Consider the following 26,035-nt stretch of genomic DNA (forward strand, 5'->3'; position numbering starts at 1 on the left):
GGCCGAGAAATTTATTATGGTTTAATGATGATGTGTTGCAGTGTGTTTACTTTCACAAGGCCTAGAAATTTATTACCGTTTAATGATGATGTGTTGCAGTGTGTTTACTTTCACAAGGCCGAGAAATTTATTACCGTTTAATGATGATGTGTTGCAGTGTGTTTACTTTCACAAGGCCGAGAAATTTATTACCGTTTAATGATGATGTGTTGCAGTGTGTTTACTTTCACAAGGCTGATAAATTTATTACCGGTTAATGATGATGTGTTGCAGTGTGTTTACTTTCACAAGGTGGAGAAAGTTATTACCGTTTAATGATGATGTGTTGCAGTGTGTTTACTTTCACAAGGCCGATAAATTTATTACCGTTTAATGACGATGTGTTGCAGTGTGTACAATTCAAATATAATATCAACCCATTTCAAATAGGAGACCTCTTTGATGTAATTATATAAGAAAATTTGATTGATAAACAAATAAATATGTCATGAAAATGCATTGATAGAAGTTACTTAAATATGAAGTATAAATTCTTATAATAATAAAACTCAATGAAAAAAAATTACATAAACACAAAATTTAACATAAATCAAATATATTATATTAAATATAATTCAAAATTAAATGGTAATTGTACATGAATATCAAATCTTTATGAAATTTGATATTCAAGTAAAATATCAAATCTTTAGTGTAAGTTTAGGAGAAAAATAAGCTTTGCATTTCCTTTTAAAACAATTGAATTTACAACTGTATGAACCAATAAAATTATTAAAAATATTTTTTTACAATTATTTTAAATAAAAATTATAAAAAATTTGTTTAACAATTTTATAATTCAATAGAAAGAAAAATTGAATGTAAACAGAACTAATAAAAAACATATCAATATACATTTTTACGTGAGAAATCAATCCAACGCTTTATTTTATTTTCTATGACGCCAAAAACGGTGGATGGCAGTAAAGAAAAATGGAGGGAGGAATCCAAGCCCTAACCCTAATAATTTTTAATAAAGCCCTGTAATCCCCATGCCGTTTGCTTTGTGCAGCGTACGCTCATTATGTAAATGTCCCCAAATGCAGAAAAAGGTTCGAAGCTCTGTTTTCTTTTGTATTGTTTTTGGTGTTATGTCCTGCTATTCTGAAATTTATTTTTATTGTTTTGTTAATTTAAAATTCATTTTATCCCTGCCATGTTATCACAGAAACATGCATTTGGTGAATTATTTTTACAGTATGAGTGATGAATTTATTTGGAAGCCATTGTTTCTTAGAATGGTCGGAATTGGAAAGAGAACATACTGGTAGGCACATTTTTGTTATATGAATTTTTTCCCAAAGGTGGATTAGTTATTATCTTGGATTAGATAGTTTTTTTTTGATGTATTTTTTTGAAAAAAGCCTTATCTTATTTAAGGAGAGCTTTTGTTCTCTTTTGATACAATCCACAGGTTGACAAATGCTCTGCTATACTGGAAGGTGGTTTTGCTGTTTTTGGAGGCATTTGATGCGGCCTATGGATATAGTAACCATAATCCTACTACTGAGGAAGTACCATCTTCTATTAACATTTGAAGAGGAAAATGTCCCAAAATGCAGCAAGCAGGTGATATGTTTATTCCGTTTTCTTTTGTATTTTTTTTTTTCATATGATTTATTGTGTTTTTTTTTCCATTGTTTATGGTGTTATGTCTTATTATTTTAAAATTTGCTTTTACTCTCATCGTTAATTTAAAATTTATTTTCCATGGAAAAAGGTCAGAGTTCTTCAAATCGGTCCACACTTAGAATCGGCTCATGTAGAGAGGATGGCTCCAACAAAGAAGTAAAAGTGAGAGAAGAATCAATTTTTGTAGGTCATATTGCAGAGGACTTTTTGAACATAGTAATTTTGCGAACTTCTTTTTCATACTGTGTTCCAAGTTCAAAGTTCAAATCGTTTGTACTTAATTGAAATCTATTATTTCTATCTCTGTCCTTTTTCACAATCTGTGGGAGCAAAGCAATATGCAAATATGACTGGTGATGGATCTTTATGATGAAACAAGTGACTCTTCTAATGGGGAGCAAAGCAATATGGAAATATGGCCGGTGATGGATCTTTATGATGAAACAAGTGAGTCTCTTAATGGATTTGGTCTCTTTGATGTGTACAAGAAGATGTTTAATGATGAGTGGATATGCAGTAACTCACAATAGTTTCTCAGAGCTGGAGATGGGGTTCTGAACCCTTCGAGTGATCGATCCACTGACTATGCAGTCCCATTGACTTAAGATGCAAAGATTTTGTTTTACATGAAAAGATGTCATGATGATGTGGATGTGCACCTCAAGTTTGATCCAGATGGAAAGACATATCAAGTAACTGTTATAGTTGCAAATCCTTATTTTTTTGAAAGACAAATTTATTGTTTTGATTTATAGATCTGCAGAGCAGAGATGGGAAATTAGAGAAATTGACTTGGGTCTGGTGACAATGGAAAATTAGAGTTTAAGACAAACATAGCAGATTTTTATAACAGATTAAAAGGTTTTAAGCAAATGCAATTGGTGGCTGGGCAATCTTTATCAACGTTTCTCCTAGCTTGTGCTACAGTGAGAGCTTTCAAGAGAGATATATATGCAAAATATGAAAGCATAGACTATACAAGTAAAATGTTTGATGAAATTGCCCATTGAAAAGTAATCTTTGGAAATTTGATGATTGTATCAAATAGTTGAAGTAGGAAGATTAGGGAGAATTTGATCATTGCTGATTCATTTGTTACATACGAGGCTTTTCCTTCCAGCCTTCTCATCAGACTGTTTCATTAGATTGAACAAACACAATTTTTAATAAGCTAAACCAGCATACAATAAATCTTAATGTGGCTTTGAATTATGTGTAGTTTGATGATGAGTTTTATATGATGTGTTATTGATCAAGATCCAGTGCAATTTACATTAATTGAAAGTAATCCTTGACAATGTATTATCAGGGGAGAAATAATTGAATAGTTTGTTAACGAGCTGATCAATTTAGTGGTGGATTCCTTCTTGTGATACAGAAGGGAGTATAATGTAACTCATTGCATGATCTTCCTATCATTATCGAGAGTGTTTTTAGTCTTTTAATCAAGTTATTAAGATCAAAGTATTTGATCATTTACATGTCTTTGCACATTCTCATGGTTCAAAGTATTCTATGTTTGTGGTCTCCTAAAAGCATTAAGATAACAATATCTTTGATGCAAGAATATAAAATGTTGTACTTGAAATGTCATAATAAGACAATTAATAATTTGAGAATGTTTTGATGAAGGTAAAAACACATGAAGGGCCTAGACTCATTACATGGCACTCATAAAGGCAAGTAAAATGTGTTTCACAAGAATTGAGATTGAAACTTGCAAAACAAAATCAAAAGAAAAGCAAATTCAGCAAGGACCAATAAAAAATGACAGACTAAAATCAAGGCAATTTGATTTCAACCAAAAGTAACTAAAGGACTCTAGAGAAGAGCAAGATCCAAAATGAATAGTTCTTCCTTATTTCAAGGATTACCAGTCACAAGTGAAGGACTTGCAAACATAGCTTTAGGTTTTCATTTCTCCTTGCAAGGGGAGCCACAAACCATGCTGGAGTGGGTTCTCATAGAAGAATCCAACACCATCTCACAGTGCAAGTAGAGGGAGGGCACAACCAAGATTTGCCTTGTCCTTAAAAGATAGCCCAGTGGTATCCAAAACCTTTCTTGCCTCATCTTGGGGCTCTCAATGATTAATGAAGAAGATTCACTATGAATTTTCTTAACCCAAACACCTAGCTTGAAGCATATTTTTTTTTGATCGGTGATAAGCTTGAAGCACCAATTAATATTTATTGGCAAAACCTTATCAATTTTGAATTTTTTTTTGTAGCAATCTCAATGGCAACATACTGACCAGTGGCATTGGCATTACCTTGAATGATGCTACCATCCTAGGCTTCCCAACGAAAGCTCGGGGAGCCTAACCCAAGGAAGAACCATATTAACCTTGGTGAAATCAAAGCTTTAAGTGAAGAAAAGCCCCACCAAAAAATCAAGGACCTCCCTGAAGCTCGCTTGAGCAGTCTTCCAAGTCCAAGGAAGGAAAGGAGAATAAGAGAAGACTATATAACAAGACACCAACCTGAAGTTGACCTGAAACATTCCAGCTTTTGGAAGCCCCATAGTGAATAAGGTTAATGTTTGTTTGAAAGCCATAGAATCTCCCAATAAAGGTAGAAACTTACCTTGAAAGAGCAGTGGAAGTTGTCCCTGAAGACTGGTAAGCAGCTCCTACCGTATCCTTATCACTCTCTAGTCCTATGGCTAGTTGACACTGTGCTCTCTTTTCAGACCCAGTGTCTTATTAATTTTATAACAAAAGAACCTGAAAATCTATCTAATAATAACCCACCATATGGCTGGGCTCGGTGTTGCAGCTATGTTATTGCATCTTATGTTCATTTCCTCTGGACCCGCGAAGAGGATGAAGAGGAGAATGACCTTACAATAGAATAAAATGCAATGGGTCCAGCCAACTTGGGCTCTGTAATTACTGCTGCAGCTTAATATTTCATTTAGGCTATAAGTAGTTATGTCCAGATCAGAGTAGTTAATAGTTAATATTTCAGTTGGCTGTGAGCCCTGAGAGAATTTGTTGCAATAAAGATTCATCTTGCTTCAGACCTTAGCTCTCATTGGTAGGAAAACAAAAAATGGATTCTTATCCAGCATATACCAACTGTTGCTTAAATTCTAAGGTTACAGATTTAAGTGTGAATGTTGTCATGACTTATATCATAGGAGTATTCCACCTACATGATAAGCTAAAAGCGTAGATGTAATTGCTTGAAATTGTAATGACAAATCCCTTTGGGAATGTATCTAAAAACTGCTTTTTAGGTTAAATATATTTTTACAAAAGAAATTAAATATAAATTATATATAATTAAAGGGTTGCAATTTAGTTGGTTGAATATAATTAGTGAGTATCAAATCCTTGAAGCTATGACATAAGGAATGAGGCTCGAATCATGCCCAGCCCAAAATGGATACTTCTTAGCCTTTTTCTGTCAGATAAAGAGGCATCAACATAGACCCATGCTCCAATATCAGATAGCAAAATTAACTTTATATGACATAAAATTCTCCATTAAAAATACATAAACATTAAATTTATTCAATATCATCAATAAATTATATAACTTTATTTATAATATAAACTTTAAAGATTAGCTAAATATAATATCAGTAATTATTAAAGTCTAAATAAAAAATGATTATTAAATAGAAAGTAGAAATTATAAAGAAATTATCTCATTGATGTGTTATAATTTTGTTTAATGGTAAAGTTATTTTTCATACAAGATATATTTAGAATTATAAAATATATATGTTGTGGTCATCATGCATGCAATGAGATTATGTACTTTTATTTTAAAAATGAATATGCCATTTAGCCAGCTGCTGGAAAAAATCAATGAATGTCTGCTGCTGCATGCCTGCCAGGCTTGTTTAAATGACATGCAGTTTTATCATTGGAGGAAGAGGAGTTTGATGCAGATGTGACAATGGGGCAATGTGTATAATGATCCGTTCCCTTCTCTAACAGCTTCTTTAATATGTGTGTTCGAGTAGTTCTTTATCTCATTCTCAGTTCTTCCTGGCAGTTTCCCTGCAATTAAGGACCATCTGTACCATAAAAGAGCAAAATATTGTCACAATGGTGGCTTGGGTTCAAGTTCCATTCAATATTTTTACATCTGTTATGTACAGATTAGATTGGAAGAGATAACCCCATTAATGCTTGTTCAAGCTTAATCCATAAGAACGTAGACAAGTGACACATAAAGTTGCATCAAAAAATTCTAGGTAATTCATAAACCTTGTACAACAAAATTATTTTACCCAACTAAATTGGACCAGCCAGGAGAACCAACCAGTCTTTGCACGAGGACAAGTTAAAAGTATCAAACAAACTATACCCAATAAGCAACAGGACAATGTTAGGTTGTATTGAATATGGTGTTCTTATCAGCACAAGAGAATGGTTCGGGGTAAAACATCATGCCATTGACATCAAATAAGACTTTTCTTAAGCCTAAGATGATAGGTCACCATGTACAAAAGTTTATCTAAATTTGATGGACTAAATCTCATGTAGCTTTTGCAGAATGAACCCACTTTTGACAACTTTGTATTTCAACCGAACTGGATGGCCTAACTGTAACTCTGAAACAAACTTGGATCATGGGTACTTTAGTGCCAAAAAGAAAAAAATTGTGGCGAAGAAAGACAATGACAGATTACTCACTTGTTATTCAAAATAGAACGGAGCTTTATTATAAGCTCATCTTCTTCTGGGGTAAAATTGCCCTGTTTAAGATCAGGGTGAAGATAATTTATTCATCGAAGCTTGCAACTCTTCCCACAGCACTGCAGTCCTGCCAAAAAAAGGAAAAAAAGAACAAATTCATACATTACTCAGTCAGCTCTTAAGCAATAATGGTGTAAGCCTGCCATATCGTGAAAACTTATTAGGACAAGAAGATTTAGAAGCAACTCAACCAAAGATTTCCATCTTTGATGTTTTCTAGGATGAAAGTTTGATTCCTTTCAAAAAACCAAGGAACCTATTTGTTTATCAATGGAGTAGTGAGTAGAAAATGATTAGAAGTGCAGGGAAAGACATCATTAAATTATAGTAGCTCACAGGTTAAATGCAATTGGTGTCTGAGTGACATTAGTGGTGACAATTATCGTTTCAAATGGCATTTGGCAAAAGAACAAGGAAATAACACTGACTTGTACAAAATGCCCTACAAATGTCATGTATCAAGCAAAACAAGCTCTTAATGGGATTGTTGAGAGTAAGGCCAAAAATGCAAGAATTGAGGTTGAACTAGGTTCTAGTTTTGTAGATGCTAGGAGGAATCGTTTGGGTGGAGAATGATGAAGATGGGGGTTTCGGGGAATTTGGGTCAACACCTTCTTCTACAACATGTGGACCAAACACAAGTGGAGGAAACATTAATGATTTCTTCCACCCTCATATTGCACTAGGATCACAAACCACTTTGGAGAGTACGGGAAGGAGGAAAATCGTCGTCCATGAACAAGCAAAAAAGGCAATTGCTAATTTCTGGTACTCCTTTAGCTTGTCATTCCATGCTTCCAGATCTCCATATTGGCAAGCTATGGTAGATGCTATTGCAATTGCAGGTTTTGGGTTTCAAGCCTCATCTTATGAGTCATTGAGGGTTGGTACGTGGTGTGACGTATTCACACATTGCCCCATTGCAAATGGGGACCCCTACTTTTTTTCGCTTTGTGCGGTTTTGCTTTCTAGGTTTTAAGAGTTTTGTCTATTAGCCTTTGCATGATGAGTGTTGCCAGAGGGATCACTAGGATGGTAGGCTCTGCTTGAACCAGGGTGAGTCCACGATGCTCCAGAATTAGGGTTTCTTTGAAAATCTCCCTTAGGCCCAGTTTTTGCTCTTGTTGCTTATTGTGTCAAGAGGTCATTGAATCTTGGTGAGGAAATATCACCTTTGAAGGTCTAAGTTGGGAAAATTTGGCTAGGACGTGGAAGGAAATGAATCAAAGATCAAGTCTAAGGCAAAGTCAAGTGGAAAAGGAGGTGAATTAAGCCTAGAAGAGGAATTTCGCTCCTGACCCTTCCAAAGGGTCCAGAGCAAATTTCTCCACAAGACACTCCACCTTGACCCAGGCTCTGAGCTAACCCTTTCCTAGGCTTGAATGAGGGTACAAACACTTGTGTGAATGAAGAAATGTAGAAATGAAGCCAAGACTTGAGCTCGAGGAGGAATTTCGCTCCTGACCCTTCCAAAGGGTCCAGAGCGAAATTCTTTGAAGTCACCTTTTCCTCCTTGTTTGCACTGGAAACCTTGATTCCTTGGGCATGGTTAGGGCAAATTGACATATTCTAGCCCTAGGAAGTGATTGAAGAGGTTTGAAAGTATGGTTTTTGACCTAAGGCATGGATTTCGCTCCTGACCCTTCCAAAGGGTCCAGAGCGAAATCTACTTTTCCTCCACTTTGCTCTTTGATCTAACCAAGATTGTTGACTTTTGAGGCATAGTTGAGAAGGTTTTGATGCATGTTTGCCTTGGAGAGGAGGTTTAAGACCTTGAGATGATGAAAATCAACATGGGAGAAGAATTTCGCTCCTGACCCTTCCAAAGGGTCCAGAGCGAAATCTTCCATTTAGCCTTGTTTTGGCCTTAGGACCTAGTTTAACCTTGCTTGGAGCTAGTTGGATGGTGGATTGACTTGATTGGGATGAAAGAAAGTTGAATTGATCGAGTTTGAAGGAGAAGGAGAGGAAATAAGGCGAGAAGCTAGCCAAGAATAGGAATTTCGCTCCCAACCCTTCCAAAGGGTCCAGAGCGAAATTCTTGAAAACACTCATTTTCCCATTAGATAAGGTCAGGACCTTGGTGGAGATGCAAGGAGAGTGGTCTATGTTTTGCCCCCAAAGAAGATTGAAGTTGGAAAAATGAACAATCAAGTCTAGAACATGATTTTCGCTCCTGACCCTTCCAAAGGGTCCAGAGCGAAAATCTTCATGGACCTCATTTCCTTCCTTGTTTGATCAAATTTTTAGTATCCAAAGCATGTTAGAAGGAAGATAGACATGTTCTTGCCTTAGGGAATGTTTGAAACTAATGAAAGGTGGAGATTTTGTCCTAGAAATGAAAATTCGCTCCTGACCCTTCCAAAGGGTCTAGGGCGAAATTTCACTAAAACCACCTTTTTTCCCAATTTGATGCCAAGGCAAGTATGGATCAAGATGAATTGAGATGGGAGAGGTCCCTAGGAATGACTTTAAGTTACTAAGAAATCATTGAATTTGAAGGAATTGTGCAAAACCAAGATTTTCGCTCCTGACCCTTCCAAAGGGTCCGGAGCTAAATTTCTAAAATCACATATTTTTCCTTGCAGGTCAGGACAAACTTTTGGTTTTTATGGCTTAAATGAGTGTGAGGAGAGGTGTTCTTGCCTTTTGAAGTTGAAAGGATGGAGGAATAAGCTCAAAACAAGATTTTCGCCCCTGACCCTTCCAAAGGGTCCAAAGCGAAAAACCCTAAAACCATTTTTTTCTCCAAAGTTTGTGTGAAGACTGGCCTAGACCAAGGTGAGAAAAGCTCTTTGAATTGCCTTGGAGAGATTTTTGACCATCAAAAATGCAAATTTTGAGCTAAAACAAGAATTTCGCTCCTGACCCTTCCAAAGGGTCCAGAGCGAAATTCTAGATAGGTCCTATCCTTGGCTAGGTTTTTGAGCGAATTTTCCTTTTCAAGGCTTTTGAGGATCAAGGAAATGTTGCCAAGTTGAGAAATGGATTCAAAAGAGGGAGTCTAGAGGAAACAAGGTGAAAGGAATGGAGTTGAGTCAGGATAAACAAGCAAAAGGTGAATTTCGCTCCTGACTTTTCCAAAGGGTCTAGAGTGAAATTCTTCAAATCCACTATTTCCTCCTTGTGTCAAGTCAGGATTTTGATTCCTAGGGTGTGGTTGAGATTGGAATGAGGTTATTTAGCCTTGCAAGATGAGTTGAAGTGAAGGAGATGAAGAATCAAGCCTAAGACTTGAATTTCGCTCTTGACCCTTCCAAAGGGTCCAAAGAGAAATTCATAAAATGTCATGTTTCCTTCAAGATTGTGTTGAGCCAAGTCAGTAATCAAGGTGAATGGACCTTAGAGATTGCCTTAGAAGAGACTGTGAAAGAAAGAAGGGTGAATTTTGACCTAAAAGGTGAATTTTGCTCCTGACCCTTCCAAAGGGTCCAGAGCAAAATTCTCATGATCACCTAATTCACCCATAGTGGAAGCTAAAAACATGAAATCCCTAGGCTTTGTTGAACTAAAACTACCACATGCTCACCTTTAAGAGAAATTCAGAGTGAAAGAGTGAGGCAATTGAGACCTAATTAGGAGAATTTCGCTCCTGACCCTTCTAGAGGGTCCAAGGCGAAATCCTTTGAAACCCCTAATTTTTCACCTTGTTTGAGCTAGGCAAAGGGCTAGTTGTGAGATTATGATGAAATAAGGTCTAAACTGGCTAGGAATGCAAATTTCACTCCTGACCCTTCCAAAGGGTCCAGAGCGAAATTCTTATAGGGCTTGTCCTTGGGGAGAATCTTGAGCAGACTTCATTTTGATGTCTTCTTGTTGATGATTTAAGGTAAAAAATGCTATGTTAGAATGAATTTTTTATGTGTCCTTAATCATCTTTTGGTTTGTTTTGCAGATGAAAGAAGACCAGGCCAGGACAAGGACGACCTATTCTAGTCCATCATCATCAAGGACCCTCCAAATGCATGGAGGAAGACTTCAAGTGTTCGAGAAAAGCATTGGGAGATTTCAAGTGTTCAATGAGTTCTAAGCTATCCTCAAGACCTCATTCTACCACAAGATAACAAAGAAAGGCTTTGCCAGCACTTCAAGGCAAGGTGTACTTTCGGAGAAGGACGACTTGACAGTTAGGAAACCTCATCAGACACATGGGAGTCAAAGAAAGGCACACCGTTCATCAAGCACATTAAAGACAGAGGAGGATCAACCAAGTCACAAGCATTAGGCAAGGTGGCATCCTAGTCATCATTCCTCCAGTCGGATTGGACCACCTCAGCATGACGAGATTCAGTGTACCTAATTTACTGGAGGCGGCACAAACTTCGATGTACCTACCTTGTTTCTTATTGGTCCTCACCCTTAAAATGTAATTTTTTAATTGGCTAAGGAAGTTTGTTGTAACAAACCCTGATTAGGGTTTCTATCTTGCAATCCTAGCCATTGGTTCTAAGTCAATCAAAGCCGTCTGTTTGTAAAGGGTTCTCAATATAAAGCCCCGACTCCTCATTTGTAAAGGTTAATAGTTAATAGTTAGTTAATAGTGAATAGTCGGTCAATAGTTAGAAATAGTGAATAGTCAGTTGATAGAGTAGCAATTAGAGTAGATTAGGAGGACAAGGCAAGAAATTGTTGCCATTGATTGTAAATAAACTCTATTTTCATTGAAGTTATGGTGTAGTGTGTTGTTTCTTTGCAATATGCATGGTCTCTTGTTGAATCTTCATTTTAGATGATAGATAATTAAACTGAATGAAAGAAGTTATTGAATGCACTTGCGTGGAATCCACCTAGTTCAAACCACTAGCTTTTTGTTGACTATAAGTGCGCCTTGCGTGGTCAACTGGCATAGAACGAGCTTAATCCCGAGTCATAACACCTCCGTTGTTCATGCATTATCTTGAATGGTGATTAGTATCTGATGGTGTACGATTTGGACATATTTGAAACATCCCTTAGAAGATCGCACTAAGTTGGTGTTGAATTGTTCAACCTGATGGTGAGACCCAGCCCAGTAGGACTCCACCCAGTCATTCATCCATCTTCTCGCATTCTAGCTCTTAGAGTAGACTTCCTGAACCTTGTATCTTTTGCCATTTCTTTATCTTCCAGTTAGTAAGTAGGACCTGTGATTCCAGCAAAAATGTTCAGGTCATCGAATGTAAGTCCCCTTGTGATTCCAGCAAAATCACATCGTACCGCAAAGAGCTTATCCACACGTAGAGAACCTACATCTTAGAACCTTGGAGTTACTCCGACTGATCCTTCGGCGAGATCTTTAGCAGTCGGGAAACTTTGTTCAAGAGAGGATAAGGTACCTTTAGGTATTTTATTCTGTGTTTGGTCGTGTACAAAAGACACATCAACAGTACATTCAAAGATTTAGTACGGGATGTTGAAGATGTTGTTAAAGAGCATCGGTTATAGTGGGCTATTAGTGGTTGCAACATTATGACAGATGAATGGATAGATAGAAGGAACCAAATCCTCATTAACTTGTCTCTTGTGAGATTGACACTATTTTTTTGAAATCTATGGATGCATCTGATATAATCAAATCTGTATTTGCATTGTTCAAGATGTATGACATGGTAGTTATGGATGTAAGGCCACAAAATGTGGTTCACTTTATCACAAACATGATGCTGCTTGTGTTGCTGTTGGGAGACTTATGACAAATAAATACCTCTCTATGTTTTTTACACCATGTGCAGCGCATTGCCTTGATCTAACCCTAGAGGACATTGGAAAAATTGAATGGATTAATGAGGCATTGCAAAAGGCTCACAAGGTTAACAAATTTATTTATAATCATACGAGGATTTTGTCTATAATGCACTCTTTCATAGGAGGCAAAGAGCTAGTTCGACCAGGGGTGATAAGATTTGCAACACACTTTCTTGTATTACAATTTCAATGTGAACAAAAAAATAATTTGACGCGAATGTTTGTTTCAGCTAAATGGATGAAGTTTGGCTTCACAAATCATTCAAATGGCATAGTAGTGGCAAACTACATGTATTCTACTAGTTTTTGGGAATTGATTGAACAAATTGTAGAATTTTTAGAGCCTCTAGTAAAAGTATTGAGACTAGTTGATGGGGAAAAATCTCCCATGGGATATTTGTATGAGGCCATGGATAGGGCGAAGGAGGTGATGAGGAGTAGGTTGGCAAATAACAAGGAGATGTATATGCCGTTGTGGGACATAATTTATAGGAGATGAGATGGAAAGATGCACTCTCCTCTCTATGCCATAGGATACTTTCTCAATCCATCGTTATTCTACAAGACTCCATTCATGGATATTGATGCTGTGATTAAACAAGGCTTCTTCAAGTGCATGGACAAAATGTTTCCAAATTAGGATAAATTTAATGCAGCTATGTGAGAATTGGAAATGTACAAGTAGACTAGGGGATTTCTTTTTTCTAGGGCTGCCATGGAAAGCAAAAAGACCTTCCAACCAGGTAGACTCTATAAACTTTTGACAATCTCTTAATTTTGTCAACATGGTCATTAAATTTTTTAAAATTTTAAGAAATTTTTGCAATATCATCTCTATATAATGTGTTTTTCAGCACAAAGGTGGGCTTGTTTTGGTGACGAATGCAAAAATCTTAGGTGAATGGTGGTGCGCATTTTGACCCAACCATGCAGCTTATCTGCTTGTGAGTGTAATTGGAGTGTTTTTGAACACATAAATTCCAAGAAACGCAACTGCTTGACACAACGATGAATGAATGACTTGGTGTTTGTTCACCACAACCTCCACTTGAAGCTAAAGAAAGCTCAAGGTAAGAATATTAAAATATACTCGCAATTAGTTGAAATTGTATTCATTGTGTTTTTCAATTGTAAGGTAAAGACTAGTTTCTACATGGGCAAAGACAAGAACTATTGAAGAAGATGAGCCAATTGACCTCGACGAGATAGATCTAGAGTCTGAGTGCATTGCTGCTACTGATGATGTTAGTTTGCTTGAGCCTGATGATTTTGAGATCATGGGGCAAGCCAACATGGATCTTGAATGAGTTGAACAAATTAAGACATGGATCTCTAGCATGTTATTAGCTACATTTGATTTTTTGGAACTTTGTACTTAGTTTATAGGTTGAGTTTGTACAAAGTCACAAACTGTATTGTTATCAACATTCTGACAACTATCATTATCTATTTATTATTTATGTTGTGGTATATTTTGTGCAATGTACTCATCGATATATGAATATGAACAATGAAAATCTATTTTTTATAATTCCGGCATTGGAGTTTATTTTATTTGCTTACAATATCTCTATGCTATGGAAATGCCCTTAAATATTAAACTAAAAGTAGTTTTTTATTGTTTTTCTGCAATTTTTTACGTTTTTTTGTAAATTTGATTTTTTCAAAAAATCTTATACTTTTGTTTTGCTGATGAATTCCCCAAAAAATTAATGCTGCAATGCTATAAAAATTTGAGTTTTTATATGTTAAGCCCAGTTTTCAATGATATTAGATGATTACATACTGAAACTGTTTATTATCTCAGTTCCACAAAATTCCAATTTTTTTTTCAATGCCTGAGATATAGCTGACATATTATAGCTGTTAGTAGTTCATTTAGATATAAGTTTTCCTGATATACAGCCTAAAGATGCACAAGCAAGAAATACCAATCCGTGATCAACTACTTACTGTATCCAGGCAATAATCTGTTTCAACATTAGGTGGACTGGATTTTCAATGCTTATGCTTATATAGATTTTATTTACAGCTCTACAAATTATCAAGGTTGGAAATCTTTTTAATTTTGTTTAGCTTTACAAAGTAGACCGATTTTCAAAATGTGCAAAATGCCATCCATTGGAGCAAACCCATACACTGTAATTATTCTGAATTCAATGATTCATTCATTTATATTTTATTCTAATTACTCCTATTCTCGTTGCAGAACAATACTGTTGTTTGTGGTTTGGAGTACTGGATATTAAGTGTTTTGCAGGTTAGTATTTGTCAAGAACTAAACAACTTATTTTTTATTAAATTTCTGGTAGAGAATTTTAGGAGACTAAACTAATTATATTACAGGTTCTAGTGGTATTTGGACTTTGTATTAATGAAGCAATGGTATGTTATTCTGTTTAATGATCTATCAAGATTCAAACCCAATGCTCAAGATTAATTCTGGCTGCAAATAGCGAAGCTGCGAAGCTCACATTTTGACTTGCAATAGAAGATGCGAATGGACTTATGTAGCCATCCAAGAGTTTATGATTCTTGTCATCTTATATGACTTCATTCTTTTTCGTTATCTTTGGCTAACTATATTGAGATAGATAGCAATTTTACATTTTTTTAGACTGATATAGAGAAAAATTATTGAGTTTTATGGTTAAGATGTACATACATACGTACCAGTTCTTAGCTGTTTCATCATACCCTGTAATGTCCCCTTTTGGAATCTCCCTTATTCAAGCCCTAGGATAACAATTTCAGCTTAATTCTTAAGGGGGTAATTTATTTTTAACTTAAATTATCAAATATAATACATGTTTCACAGCAATCCTGGTTTAGGTCCTAATAATATTAATAATCATTGAACTCATAAATATTAATATTAAATCCCAATTTCCTTGATTCTATATAACAATATAATGCCCTAGATAGAGTAGAATGAGATTAAGGACACCTATGTTACATGCTAGGGTTGCCGTTGCACCAAAAGATCACCTTGTCAATGCTCAATACAACCACTAGACTTATAGAATCCACAGGAGGCTGTTAAACCATGTTGTAAATCCCCGCGAGGGATGCTGGTCCATTGCCAACAATCCCCCTCCCGGCATCACTCGTCGTGGCTTGTGTGATTCAAACTTGTGACCAAGCTCTGATACCACTTGTTACATGTTATGGGTGCTGTTGCAGCAAAAGATCAATCTGTCAATGCCGGATACAACCACTAGACTTATAGAATCCACAGGAGGCTGTTAAACCATGTTGCGAATCTCCACGAGGGACGTTGACCCACTGCCAACAACTTGGTATTCTGAATGAAGCCCTGTAGGCAAATTAGAAAATATAAAATTATAAAATGCATGATTATAACAGATCTTAAGAACTTATTTGAGTAAAGCATGAATTCATTTTAAAAGAACTTAGTCATAGAATAGGAATAGGATAGGATCACCAAGTGTGGTGCCCAAGAAACCCTCTATCCTAGGCTCAAGGGTGGCTTAACCCCTTGACCTCATGTGGCTCATGCCATCAATGAGGTGGCCTACCTAGTGAGGCATCCTATCACCATTGTCCTCCACTTGTCATACCTGTCCTATAACCCATGGTTTACATATTCATTCAGCATGATAGAAGGTATGAGGGCTGTTACAGTAAGGTGCCGAGGAAGTCTATTCTTCATAGGCCCAAGGGCAGCATCTTTGTACCCCCTTGGCCTCATGGGACTCCCCGGTCTTAAACCATGAGGTGGCGTGCCTACAAGATAACCCCAACACCGTTTCCTAACTGTAACTTCTCTCCTTTTATCATGTTCAGTAATACTTAGAATAAACCCTCAGAAATATATCATGGATCTCAGAATCTCAACAACTTATACAGTATAGATATGCAGAACAGAGGTATAATGGATATGAAAAAATAGTTATAACATTGTTGTAGAGTCTAAACGTATGTGCACAGGAACTCATACCAGAATATCGTCCTAACTTAACAGTAGCTGCAGATTTGATCTCTTTATTTTGTTCTCTCCTTCCAAGATTGTTCTATCTTCTATCCTTTGATCATACTCAGAAACTTTTTAGAACATATTCACAATACTATAACAAATATATGAATTCAATATATTATCAACAAGGATTCTTCAGAATTTGCTAATATTCATCATGCACAGAAATACTTATAAAAGCTGTGATATATTGCATTTGCCAATGTGCATAAGCTTATTATAGAAATGATTGCAGCATAGGAAATTCGTACTGAGTTTGTGTGACCAGTTTACTGCCTGAAGTCTTTCCTTTTTTCTTTCTTTATTCCGTCTGATCTTCTTCTCAGATATTTCTCCTTTTTGAGATCTTGCAATCTGCTTATGGTAATCACTAACTGCTGTGAATATGAGAAGTTTTGCTGCTGTTTGATCTGCTAAGGGATAGGAATCGTATTCATGCCTTTCCTTTATATCTCTCAATGTGAGAGAGGGGTCACATTTCTTCATCATGTATGCCCTTTAGCAAGAGACGCACCCTTTAAAAGAGTGCAGTCCTTCATTATTCCTGCCCTTTGAAAGGAACACAACCTTTCACAATTGGGTCTGCCCCTCCTATTTAAATCAGATCTGCACTTATGATTTCCAAATTATCACCCCTCAAATGAGGTTCTCTTCTCCCTTTTATATCTCATGTTTGAGGGAGTCACAACTTTTCCTTCCATGTCGTTTGACCTTTCATTAACTTAATTAAATTTTAATTATATTTAGTTATATTCTTATATATTTTAATTTTAATTTAATTTTAATTTTTAATTCTATTCCAGAGTGGGGACATTACATACCCTTTGATTGGTTCTTATGATTACCATATCATCATTGTTTGCCCACTGCCACAACCTTTTGTTAATTCTGTCTCATGTTTTTACGCGCAGGAGGAGGATTCATCCATGTTGACTGCAGAAGCAGCTGGTGATACATACAATACTATAAACATTTGAATTTTTATATGTTTAGCTCAATTTTTAATGATATTAGATGATTACAGGAAAACTGTCTTTTATCTCAGTTCCTTTAAGTGCAGGTGATGAAAGTCATGTATCTGGCCAAGAACAAAGTGTGACACACTTGTAAGTTCCATAAAGTGCGAATTTTCTTTTCAATTCCTGAGATATTGGTGACATCTTATGGCTGTTAGTAGTTCATTTAGATATAAGTTTTCCTGATATACAACCTGAACTTGTACAAGCAAGAAATACTAATAGATGATCAACTACTGACTGTATCCAGGCAACAATCCGTTTCAACATTAGATAGGCTGGATATTCAATGCTTATGCTTGTATGGATTTTATTTACTGCTCTACAAATTATCAAGGTTGGAAAACTTTTTAATTTTGTTTAGCGTTACAAGCTAGACTGATTTTTCAAAATGTGCAAAATGCCATCCATTGGAGCACACCCATAAACTGTAATTATTCTGAATTCATGATTCATTCATCCATATTTTAATTTAATTATTCCTATTCTTGTTGCATAACAATACTGCTGTTTGTGGCTTGGAGTTGTGGGGATTAAGTGTTTTGCAGGTTAGTGTTTGTCAAGAACTAAACAGCTTATCTCTCATTAAATTTGTGTTAGAGAATTTTAGGAGACTAAACTTATTATATTACAGGTTCCAGTGGCATTTTGACTTTGTATATATGAAGCAATAGTATATAATTCTTCTTAGTGATCTATCAAGATTCAAACTCTATGCTCAAGAATACTTCTTTTTTGTTGTCTTTGATTAACTATATTGAGTTAGATAGTGTTGATGTGTTTTTTATGCACATGCGAACATAGAATAAAATATCAAGGTATCTTATCCTCTCTTGAACAAAGTTATTCGAATGCTGAAGATTTACCTAAGTATCAATTGAAATAACTCCAAGGTTCCGGTATGTAGGGTCTCTATGTGTGGATAATCTCTGTTGGTGTGATGTGATTTTGTTGGATTCACAAGGGGAACTTACATTCAATTGTCTGAATGCTTGATTAGCTGGAACTTGAGTTCTAACTACTCAATGGGGGATAAAGAAATATCAAAAGCATAAGGTTTAGAGAATCTATTCTAAGATGTAGAATGTAAGAATATATAGATGAATGACTAGGTGGAGTCCTACTTGGCCAGATCTCATCATCAGACTAAACAATTCGACACCAACTCAGTGCAATCTTCTAAGGGATGTTTTTAAATATGTTCAAATCATTTCCATCAAATACTGATCACCATCCAAGTTAATGCATGAACAGTGGATGTATAACAATTTGAAATTAAGCTCATTCAATGCTAGTTGACCAAATAGGGCGCACTTACAATCAGTAAGAGGCTAGTGGTATGGACTAGACGGATTCCACACGAGTGCATTCCACAATTTCTTCCATTCAATATAATCATCTACCATGTAACTTGAAGATCCAACAAGAAACCATGCATATTGCAAGGAACAACACATTTCACCATAACTTCAATGAAAATGAAGTTTATTTACAATTTGGGCAACAATCTCTTGCCTTCTCCTCCTACTTTACTCTAGTTATTATCTACTTATTCAATATTCTATTCCTATCAACTGATTATTCTCCTATCGACTATTAACTAACTATTAACCTTTACAAATGAAGAGCTAAAACTTTATATAAAGAGCTATTTACATTTCAATGGTTCAGATTGATTTACAATCAATGGCTAGGATTACAAGATGGAAACTTGTTGATGTGTTTTTCATGCACATGGGAACATAGAATAAAATACCGAAGTATCTTATCCTCTCTTGAACAAAGTTTCCTCGAATGCTAAAGATTTCGCCTAAAGATCAATCAGAGCAACTTCAAGGTTCTAATATGCAGGTTCTCTACGTGTGGCTAAGCCTTTGTGGTATGATGTGATTTTGTTGGAATCACAAGGGGATTTACATTCGATTGCCCGAGCATCTGATTTGCTGGAACTCAAGTCTTATCTACCCATCATGAGAATGAAAAAATACCAAAAAGTGTAGGGTTTAGAGAGTCTAATCTAAGACCTAGAATGCAAGAAGATGAATGAACGACTAGGTGGAGTCCTACTGGGTTGGGTCTTACCATCAAGCTGAACAATTCGACACCAGCTCAATGACTCGAGATTAAGCTCATTCTATGTCAGTTGACCACACAGGGCGCACTTACAATCAACAAGAGGCTAGTGGTTTGGACTAGGCGGATTCCACGTGAGTGCATTCATTAACTTCCTTCATTCAATCTAATTATCCATCATCTAAAATGAAGATTCAACAAGAGACCATGCATATTGCAAAGAAACGACACATTTCACTATATAACTTCAATGAAAATGGAGTTTATTTACAATTAAGGCAACAATTTCTTGCCTTCTCTTCCTAATCTACTCTAATTGCTATGCTATTTGCTATTCTATCTGCTGACTATTCACTATTGACTATTCTCTAACTATTAACTTTTACACAATGAAGAGCCAAAACTTTATATAGGGAGTTCTTTACAATTTGATGGCTCTGATTAATTTACAATCAATGATTAGGATTACAAGATGGAAACCCTAATTAGGGTTTGTTACAACAAACTCCTTTAGCCAATGAGAAAATTACATTCAATGTGTGGACCAATAGGAAGTAGGGGTAGGTACATCGAAGTCTGTGCCATCACTAACGAGTCAGGTACATTGAATTTGGACATGTTGAGGTGGAGCTATCTGATTGGAGGAACAATGATTGGGATGCCACCTTGCTTGCGTTTATGCTTGGTTGATCTTCTTCTGTCCTTGATGTGATGAATGATATATCTCCGTGACTCCCATGTGTTTGATGAAGCCTCCTTCCTAGTCAAGTCACTCCTCATTTGGTAGCTCATATCGCTTTGAAGTTTTATAAGATCTTTCTTTTGATATCTTGTGGTTTCTCCATATGGTAGAATGAAGTCCTTGAGGATAGCTTGGTCTATTACATGCAACTCTTTGAACACTTGAAATCTCCCAATGCTTTTCTCGAACACTTGAAGTCCTCCATTTGCAAAACAAACCAAAAGATGATTAAGTATACATGATATATTTATCCTAACATGATATTCTCGACCTTAAATCATCAACAAGAAGGCATTAAAATGAAATTTGCTTAGGATCCTCTCTAGGGACAGGTCCTATAGGAATTTCGCTCTGAACCCTTTAGAAGGTTCAGGAGCGATTTTTGTCATTTTGCTCAATTTACCCAACATTTTCATCATCTTGAACTTAACATTTCAATCCTATTGCCATCATAATCTCACAACTAGCCTTTTGCCCAACTCAAACAAGGTGAAAATAAGGATTTCAAAGGATTTTGCTCTAGACCCTTTGGAAGGGTCAGGAGCAAAATTCATGATTAAGACTCAATTTCATCCCTTGCTCCAAATTGTTTCTCAAGGCAAGTATATACTAATCTTCTCTCCACCAATGCCTTAGGAAACCAAATCTAGATCTCAAATATGAGCAAATTAGATGTTTTAAAGAATTTCGCTTTGGACCCTTTGGAAGGGTCAGGAGCGATTTTCATGCTTTGCTTTTCTTTCTCTCACTAAGTTCCATTCTTCCTCCTTTAATCATTAAAAACAAAATTGCTTGTGAATGAGCTAGCTTGTAGGTTGGAACAAGGTATAGTGCCTCATGAAGAAATTCGCTCTGGACCCTTTGGAAGGGTCAGGAGCGATTTTCTTCTTTTAGGTTGAATTCCTCCTTCTTCTTACTTCGTTTTACCTTGATTCTCACCTTTGGATCTCCTTCTCATGAAGACAACACTTATTTGACCCTCAAGAAGGCCTAAAAGGAGGATTTCGCTCAAGATCTTGGCCAAGGACAGGACCTATAAAGAATTTCGCTCTGGACCCTTTGGAAGGGTCAGGAGCGAAATTCACATTTTTGGACAAGCTCTTCACATTTTGAGATCACAACTTTGTCAAATGGATGCCTAGGGGTACCTTTAAGCTCAATCAACCCTGATCAATGTTAGGCTTGACACAAAAATGGGAGAAAAAGGAGGTTTTGAGAATTTCACTCTAGACCCTTTGGAAGGGTTAGGAGCAAATTCACATTTTTGGACAAAATCGTTCATTTTCTTCTCTTTTAATCACTTCTTAGTTCAAGAACATATTGCTCCACTCCCAACTATGCTCAAGGAACAAATATTTTGGTGTAATCAAGGAAGAAAATGGTGTTTATGGGAAATTTCGCTCTGGACCCTCTAGAAGGGTCAGGAGCGAAATTCTTCCTTTAGGTTGATTTTCACCACTTCATTGCCTTAAACTACCTTTCAAAGGCAAGTACGCATCAAAGCCTTCCCAACCATGCCTTAGAAGTCAAGGTCTTGGTCATAACAAGGAGCAAATAGGGGTGCTTACTTCTTTGCCTTGGATCTAACTTCTCAAACCTTCTTCTATCATTATCAAGTCAACTTGCTCTCAAAGAGGTGCTTACTTCAAGGTTTTAGTGAGGAAATAAGGTCTCCCAAGAATTTCGCTCTAGACCCTTTGGAAGGGTCAGGAGCAAAATTCAAGCTTACGCTCAAATCTTGACTTCATCTCCAACATTTCCTTATCCAAACAAGTGCTTTGCCTTCAATAATGCCTGGGACAAGGATTGGTTCATAGTTTTGGGCAAGGTAGAATGCCTTGTGGAGAAATTCGCTTTGGACCCTTTGGAAGGGTCAGGAGTTAAATTTCTCTTCTGGGCTCAATTCACCTTCTTTTCCACTTGGCTTCGCCTTAGACTCAACCCTTGACGCATTTCCTTCCATAGTCATGCAAATTTACCCAACCATCCAATGACTTAGGTGAAATCTTAGGTCCTTTGGGAAATTTTGCTCTGGACGCTTTGGAAGGGTCAGGAGTGAAATTTGTGAATTTGCCTTAGACAACCACTGAAACATCCAAGCTTCTACCTTGAGGAGTTCCTGGCTCAAAAAATTGGATTACAAGGATATTTTAACCACTTCGCCCAATTACCCTTGGATGGACAGGTTCTACCCTAGAATTTTGCTCTGGACCCTTTGGAAGGGTCAAGAGCGAAATTGGTGAATTGGGCTAAATTTTCTCATTTTCCCCTCAACTTTGCCCTTTGACTTGGTCGTTAGATTGTTCCTTTATCTTAATCAGGTCCACCTTCAAGGTGATATCAATTCCATGCTTTTGATGACAAATTAAGTCTTTTCCAAGGATTTCGCTTTGGACCCTTTGGAAGGGTCAGGAGCGAAATTGCTGAATTAGGCTCAAATCTTGACCTTTTCATCAAATTTCCAAGTCTAGATTTGTCCAAGGCGTTTCCAAAGGATATCAATTGATGCCTAGAACTTCATCACTCAACAACTGGACCAATCTCAAACCCTCAAAGATGATATTCACTCACAAAGCTTCATTGTCTTCCTCAAACTCAAACAAGACCCCACCTAGCAACAAGAGCAAAACTTGACCTAGGGGAGGCTTTCAAAGGGACCTTGACCTAGGGGAGGCTTTCAAAGGGACCTTGACCTGGACCACCCAATGCCCCACCTAAACTCAAGTAGAGCATGTTATCTAAATGATCCCATTGACAACTCTCCAAATGCAAAGGCTAATAGACAAGAACCTAAAAGACCAAGAAAACAAAATGCAGGGGTCCCCATTTGCAATGGGGCGATGTGTGAATACATCACAACAAAACCCTAATTAGGGTTTGTTACAACAAACTCTCTTTAGCCAATGAGAAAATTACATTCAATGCATGAGAACTAGTAGGAAACAAGGGTAGGTACATCAGACTTTGTGCCTCCACGCATAAGCATGATTCACTGAATCTGGACATTTTGATGTGGAGACTTCTGATTGGACGAATAGTGATTGGGATGCCACCTTGTCTGGTATTTGCTCTGTGATGACCTTGGTCGATCCTCCATCGTCCTTGCTTTCTGCAAAACAAACAAAAGACAATATTAAGTATAAACAAAGTTTGCATCTTTGGATAATTGAATTAACATAAAAGAACCCCTTGTGAGAACATGGGACAAGACTTTAAGGAAATTTTCTCCAGAGGTGTAGCAAAGTACACACCATTATTAAAATTCGCTTGGGTCCTCTAGTGAAGTACATGGGCAAATTTGGAAGATAGGCTTAGCTTTAGCACAAAACTTACTCAACTCACTCATTCGTTGGATGTTCACATCATTTTACCTCACTTGGAAGGTTCTTGAGGCAATTTTGATTTGGTACCTTTGTAGGGTACATGTCCTCCAAGAAATTCGTCTTGGTACCTTTGGAAGGTACATGTGCGAATTGACCTTCTCAACTCAATTCATGCTTGAACATGATCCTCATTGCTTCTCTTTGATTTTCAACCCCTCTCCTAACCAAATTGACCTCTAAAAGGTTTTCGCTTAAATTCATAGCAAGGTATAGGGGCCTTAAGGAGAATCCGCTCCTGTACCTTTGGAAGGGTCAGGGGCGAATTAGGTGATGTCTTTGGTTTTTTCACTCCTTTGATGAAATCTAACTCAAAACCCAGGATCCTATGGGGGCTTAGGATACGTTGAACGTTAAAATGACCTTCAGAGAGACTCTCAACATTCCTCCTTTAGCAAGACACTCTCCTCAAGAAATTTCGCTCTTGTACCTTTGGAAGGGTTAGGAGCAAATTTAGCATTTTTGCTCAAATTCCACTCAATTTCTCATAATCATTCATTTTTCATGGCTTTAAACTTCATAATTGTTCTTCCTCAAAGCATAAACAAGTCATTTGCCTCCAAAATTGCTTAGGAGTGGGTTCGTTCAAGGGTTTAAGCAAGATACAAGGTTCCTTGAAGAAGTTTGCTTCTGTACCTTTGGAAGGGTTAGGAGGGAATTTCTTCCTTTAGGCCCAATTCATACTTCTTTTCACTTAACTTTGTCCTAGACTTGACCTTTGAATCCTTTTCTTGCCATGCTCAAGTCAATTTGCTCTCTCTATTGCTCAAAATGACAACCATTAAATGTCTTTGGTGAGGAATTAGGTCCTTTGAAGGATTTCGCTCCTGTACCTTTGGAAGGGTCAGGAGCAAACTTGAGGTATGAAGCTTAGACATTGATCAAAACACTCACTTTTCTCCTTGTTATCACCTTGAACCATGTTTAGAAGGCCTCCTAAAGGTTTCCTTGCTCAAAATCTAGGGTTAAAGAGCAACTATTGTCAAGTTCGCTTGTGTACCCTTGGAAGGTACATGAGCCCCTCAGTAAATTTGCTCATGTACCTTTGGAAGGTTCAGGAGCGAATTTGGCTTTATTGCTCAAATTCCTAACATGTTGCTACCACAATTCATTCAAATGCTTGTCTAAGGGTGTCTCTAAGTTCAATCAACCTTAATCAATGCCTTTGGAGCCTAGATTTGATGCAAATTAGGAAAAAAGGAGGCTTCAAGAGAATTCGCTCCTGTACCTTTGGAAGGGTTAGGAGAGAATTTAGCTTTAGAGCTCAAATTCCTCACATTTTTTCATTCAACTTTATTTCAACTCACTTCCAAAGGCATGGATAGATCATTTTTCATTCACTCAAGGCATTGAATCAAGGATTTTAACCCATGTTAGAAGCAAGAGAGGGTTTTAGGGAAAATTGTTCTCGTACCCTTGGAAGGGTCAGGAGCGAATTTAGCTCTTGAGCTCAAATTCTTACCTTTTCCTCCAACTTTCTAAGTCCAAGCTTGTTCAAAGGTATCTCCACGGGCAAGTTCAGGGTAATCTCTCTCAATCAATCATTCTAGAGTGAGATTTCATCCAAATTAGGAGGGCAAAGAGAGTTTAGGAGGAATTCGCTCCTGTACCCTTGGAAGGGTCAGGAGTGAATTTGGTGCTCTAGCTCAAATTCTCCAATGTCCCTCAAGTTTTCAAGTCTAATTCTCATGGTCTTGCTCCTCCATAGTGGGAATGAGTGAATTTTGTATCAAACAAGGCCTCGCAATGAAGTATTCTATCCAAATTTAGGGAAGAAGCTCTCATTTGAAGAATTCGCTCCTGTACCCCTGGAAGGGTTAGGAGCGAATTTGGCAATTTTACCCAAATTCCTCATGTCATGATCAAAATTTGCTCAAATTAATGTCCAAGGGCAGATCTAAGTTCATTTCTCCTTAGTTGATGTTTTGAAGCAGGAGTTTAGCTTGATTGAAAGGCAAGAGGGAAGTCCTGACAACACTGATTCAAATGACTCACACCTTCATTCACATCCTTGACTTGACTCAATGACACAGGTCTCAAAAGGCAAGGCTAGACTCCTATTGTGATACGATGACTTCCTCAAACTCAATCAGGACTCAACCCTAGAAACAAGTCTCAGGCCTAACCAAGCGGAGGCTTTCAAAAAAGAAATCCAAATTCACCTGCTACTCATTGGACTCACTTCAACTCAAAAAGATCATTCTATCCAAATGAGCTTTTTTCTAGTATATATGATGCACATATATACTAGTTTTTTAGTTGTTTCTTCATGTTCCTTGGCAGGTGTTGGTGATGGACAGGCTGAATATTATCAGTAGCAAGTGATGCTTGAGGGTTTTACACAAATGGATGTTGTTTCGTAGCGTGGATATCTGCTTCGCATATCTGAGGTTTGGTTTTATCCTTTTGTTGTTATGCACGTTCATCAAAGCAACCAGTGCATTAGTGAGCCTTATTTGACCAAAGGAGTATTAGATTATACAACTGATACTCTTTGCTTAATTTCTTTTAGGAAGATCGAAGAAGGTTGCAAGAAGCAGGAGGACTGCAATTTGCTTGTCTAACTCAGCACATATTGTACTTTTTACCCTATAAATATATGCAACAATAAAGAGTTAACAATGGAACAAAAATTTAAATAATTATGATTGTCTTTATTTGTTGTTTTTCAATAGCAAATACTGTTGTTGTTGTTGTTGTCTAATGAAGATGTACTTT

The 26,035-nt window shown here is 36.9% G+C and overlaps 1 protein-coding gene across 13 annotated transcripts; it reads left to right on the top strand.

Annotated features, from left to right (window-relative positions):
- Nucleotides 1-901: 901 nt before the first annotated feature.
- LOC131051665 (uncharacterized) lies at nucleotides 902-25,708 on the top strand. 13 transcript variants are annotated; one of them, XR_009359066.1, is made up of 9 exons: nucleotides 904-1,091; nucleotides 1,208-1,306; nucleotides 1,454-1,608; nucleotides 1,760-1,887; nucleotides 14,072-14,158; nucleotides 14,319-14,369; nucleotides 17,018-17,054; nucleotides 17,167-17,212; nucleotides 17,373-17,479. XR_009359066.1 is itself a non-coding variant. In XM_059212130.1 (8 exons), the coding sequence occupies exons 3-8, from the start codon at nucleotides 1,596-1,598 to the stop codon at nucleotides 17,497-17,499; spliced, it is 384 nt and encodes a 127-aa protein (XP_059068113.1). In that variant the 5' UTR covers nucleotides 903-1,091; nucleotides 1,208-1,306; nucleotides 1,454-1,595; the 3' UTR covers nucleotides 17,500-17,976. The 13 variants fall into 13 exon arrangements, 5 of the variants coding, with proteins under 5 accessions (XP_059068113.1, XP_059068114.1, XP_057842225.1 ...); XR_009359063.1 differs by lacking the exons at nucleotides 1,760-1,887; nucleotides 14,072-14,158 and adding an exon at nucleotides 25,601-25,699 and having other exon boundaries at nucleotides 903-1,091; nucleotides 17,131-17,212; nucleotides 17,373-17,670; XM_059212130.1 differs by lacking the exon at nucleotides 14,072-14,158 and having other exon boundaries at nucleotides 903-1,091; nucleotides 1,760-1,833; nucleotides 17,131-17,212; nucleotides 17,373-17,976.
- Nucleotides 25,709-26,035: the final 327 nt, after the last annotated feature.

Source organism: Cryptomeria japonica, chromosome 10 (assembly GCF_030272615.1).
Source record: "Cryptomeria japonica chromosome 10, Sugi_1.0, whole genome shotgun sequence".
Taxonomy (NCBI): Eukaryota; Viridiplantae; Streptophyta; class Pinopsida; order Cupressales; family Cupressaceae; genus Cryptomeria; species Cryptomeria japonica.

Bases quoted from the DNA above. Each gene is read 5' to 3' on its own strand.
- LOC131051665 (XM_057986242.2), top strand. From the start codon at position 1,462: ATGCTCTGCTATACTGGAAGGTGGTTTTGCTGTTTTTGGAGGCATTTG. The intron at 14,370-17,017 runs GTTAGTATTTGT...TTTTACGCGCAG, and splicing joins GGATATTAAGTGTTTTGCAG to GAGGAGGATTCATCCATGTT. The intron at 17,213-17,372 runs GTAAGTTCCATA...GACTGTATCCAG, and splicing joins GAACAAAGTGTGACACACTT to GCAACAATCCGTTTCAACAT.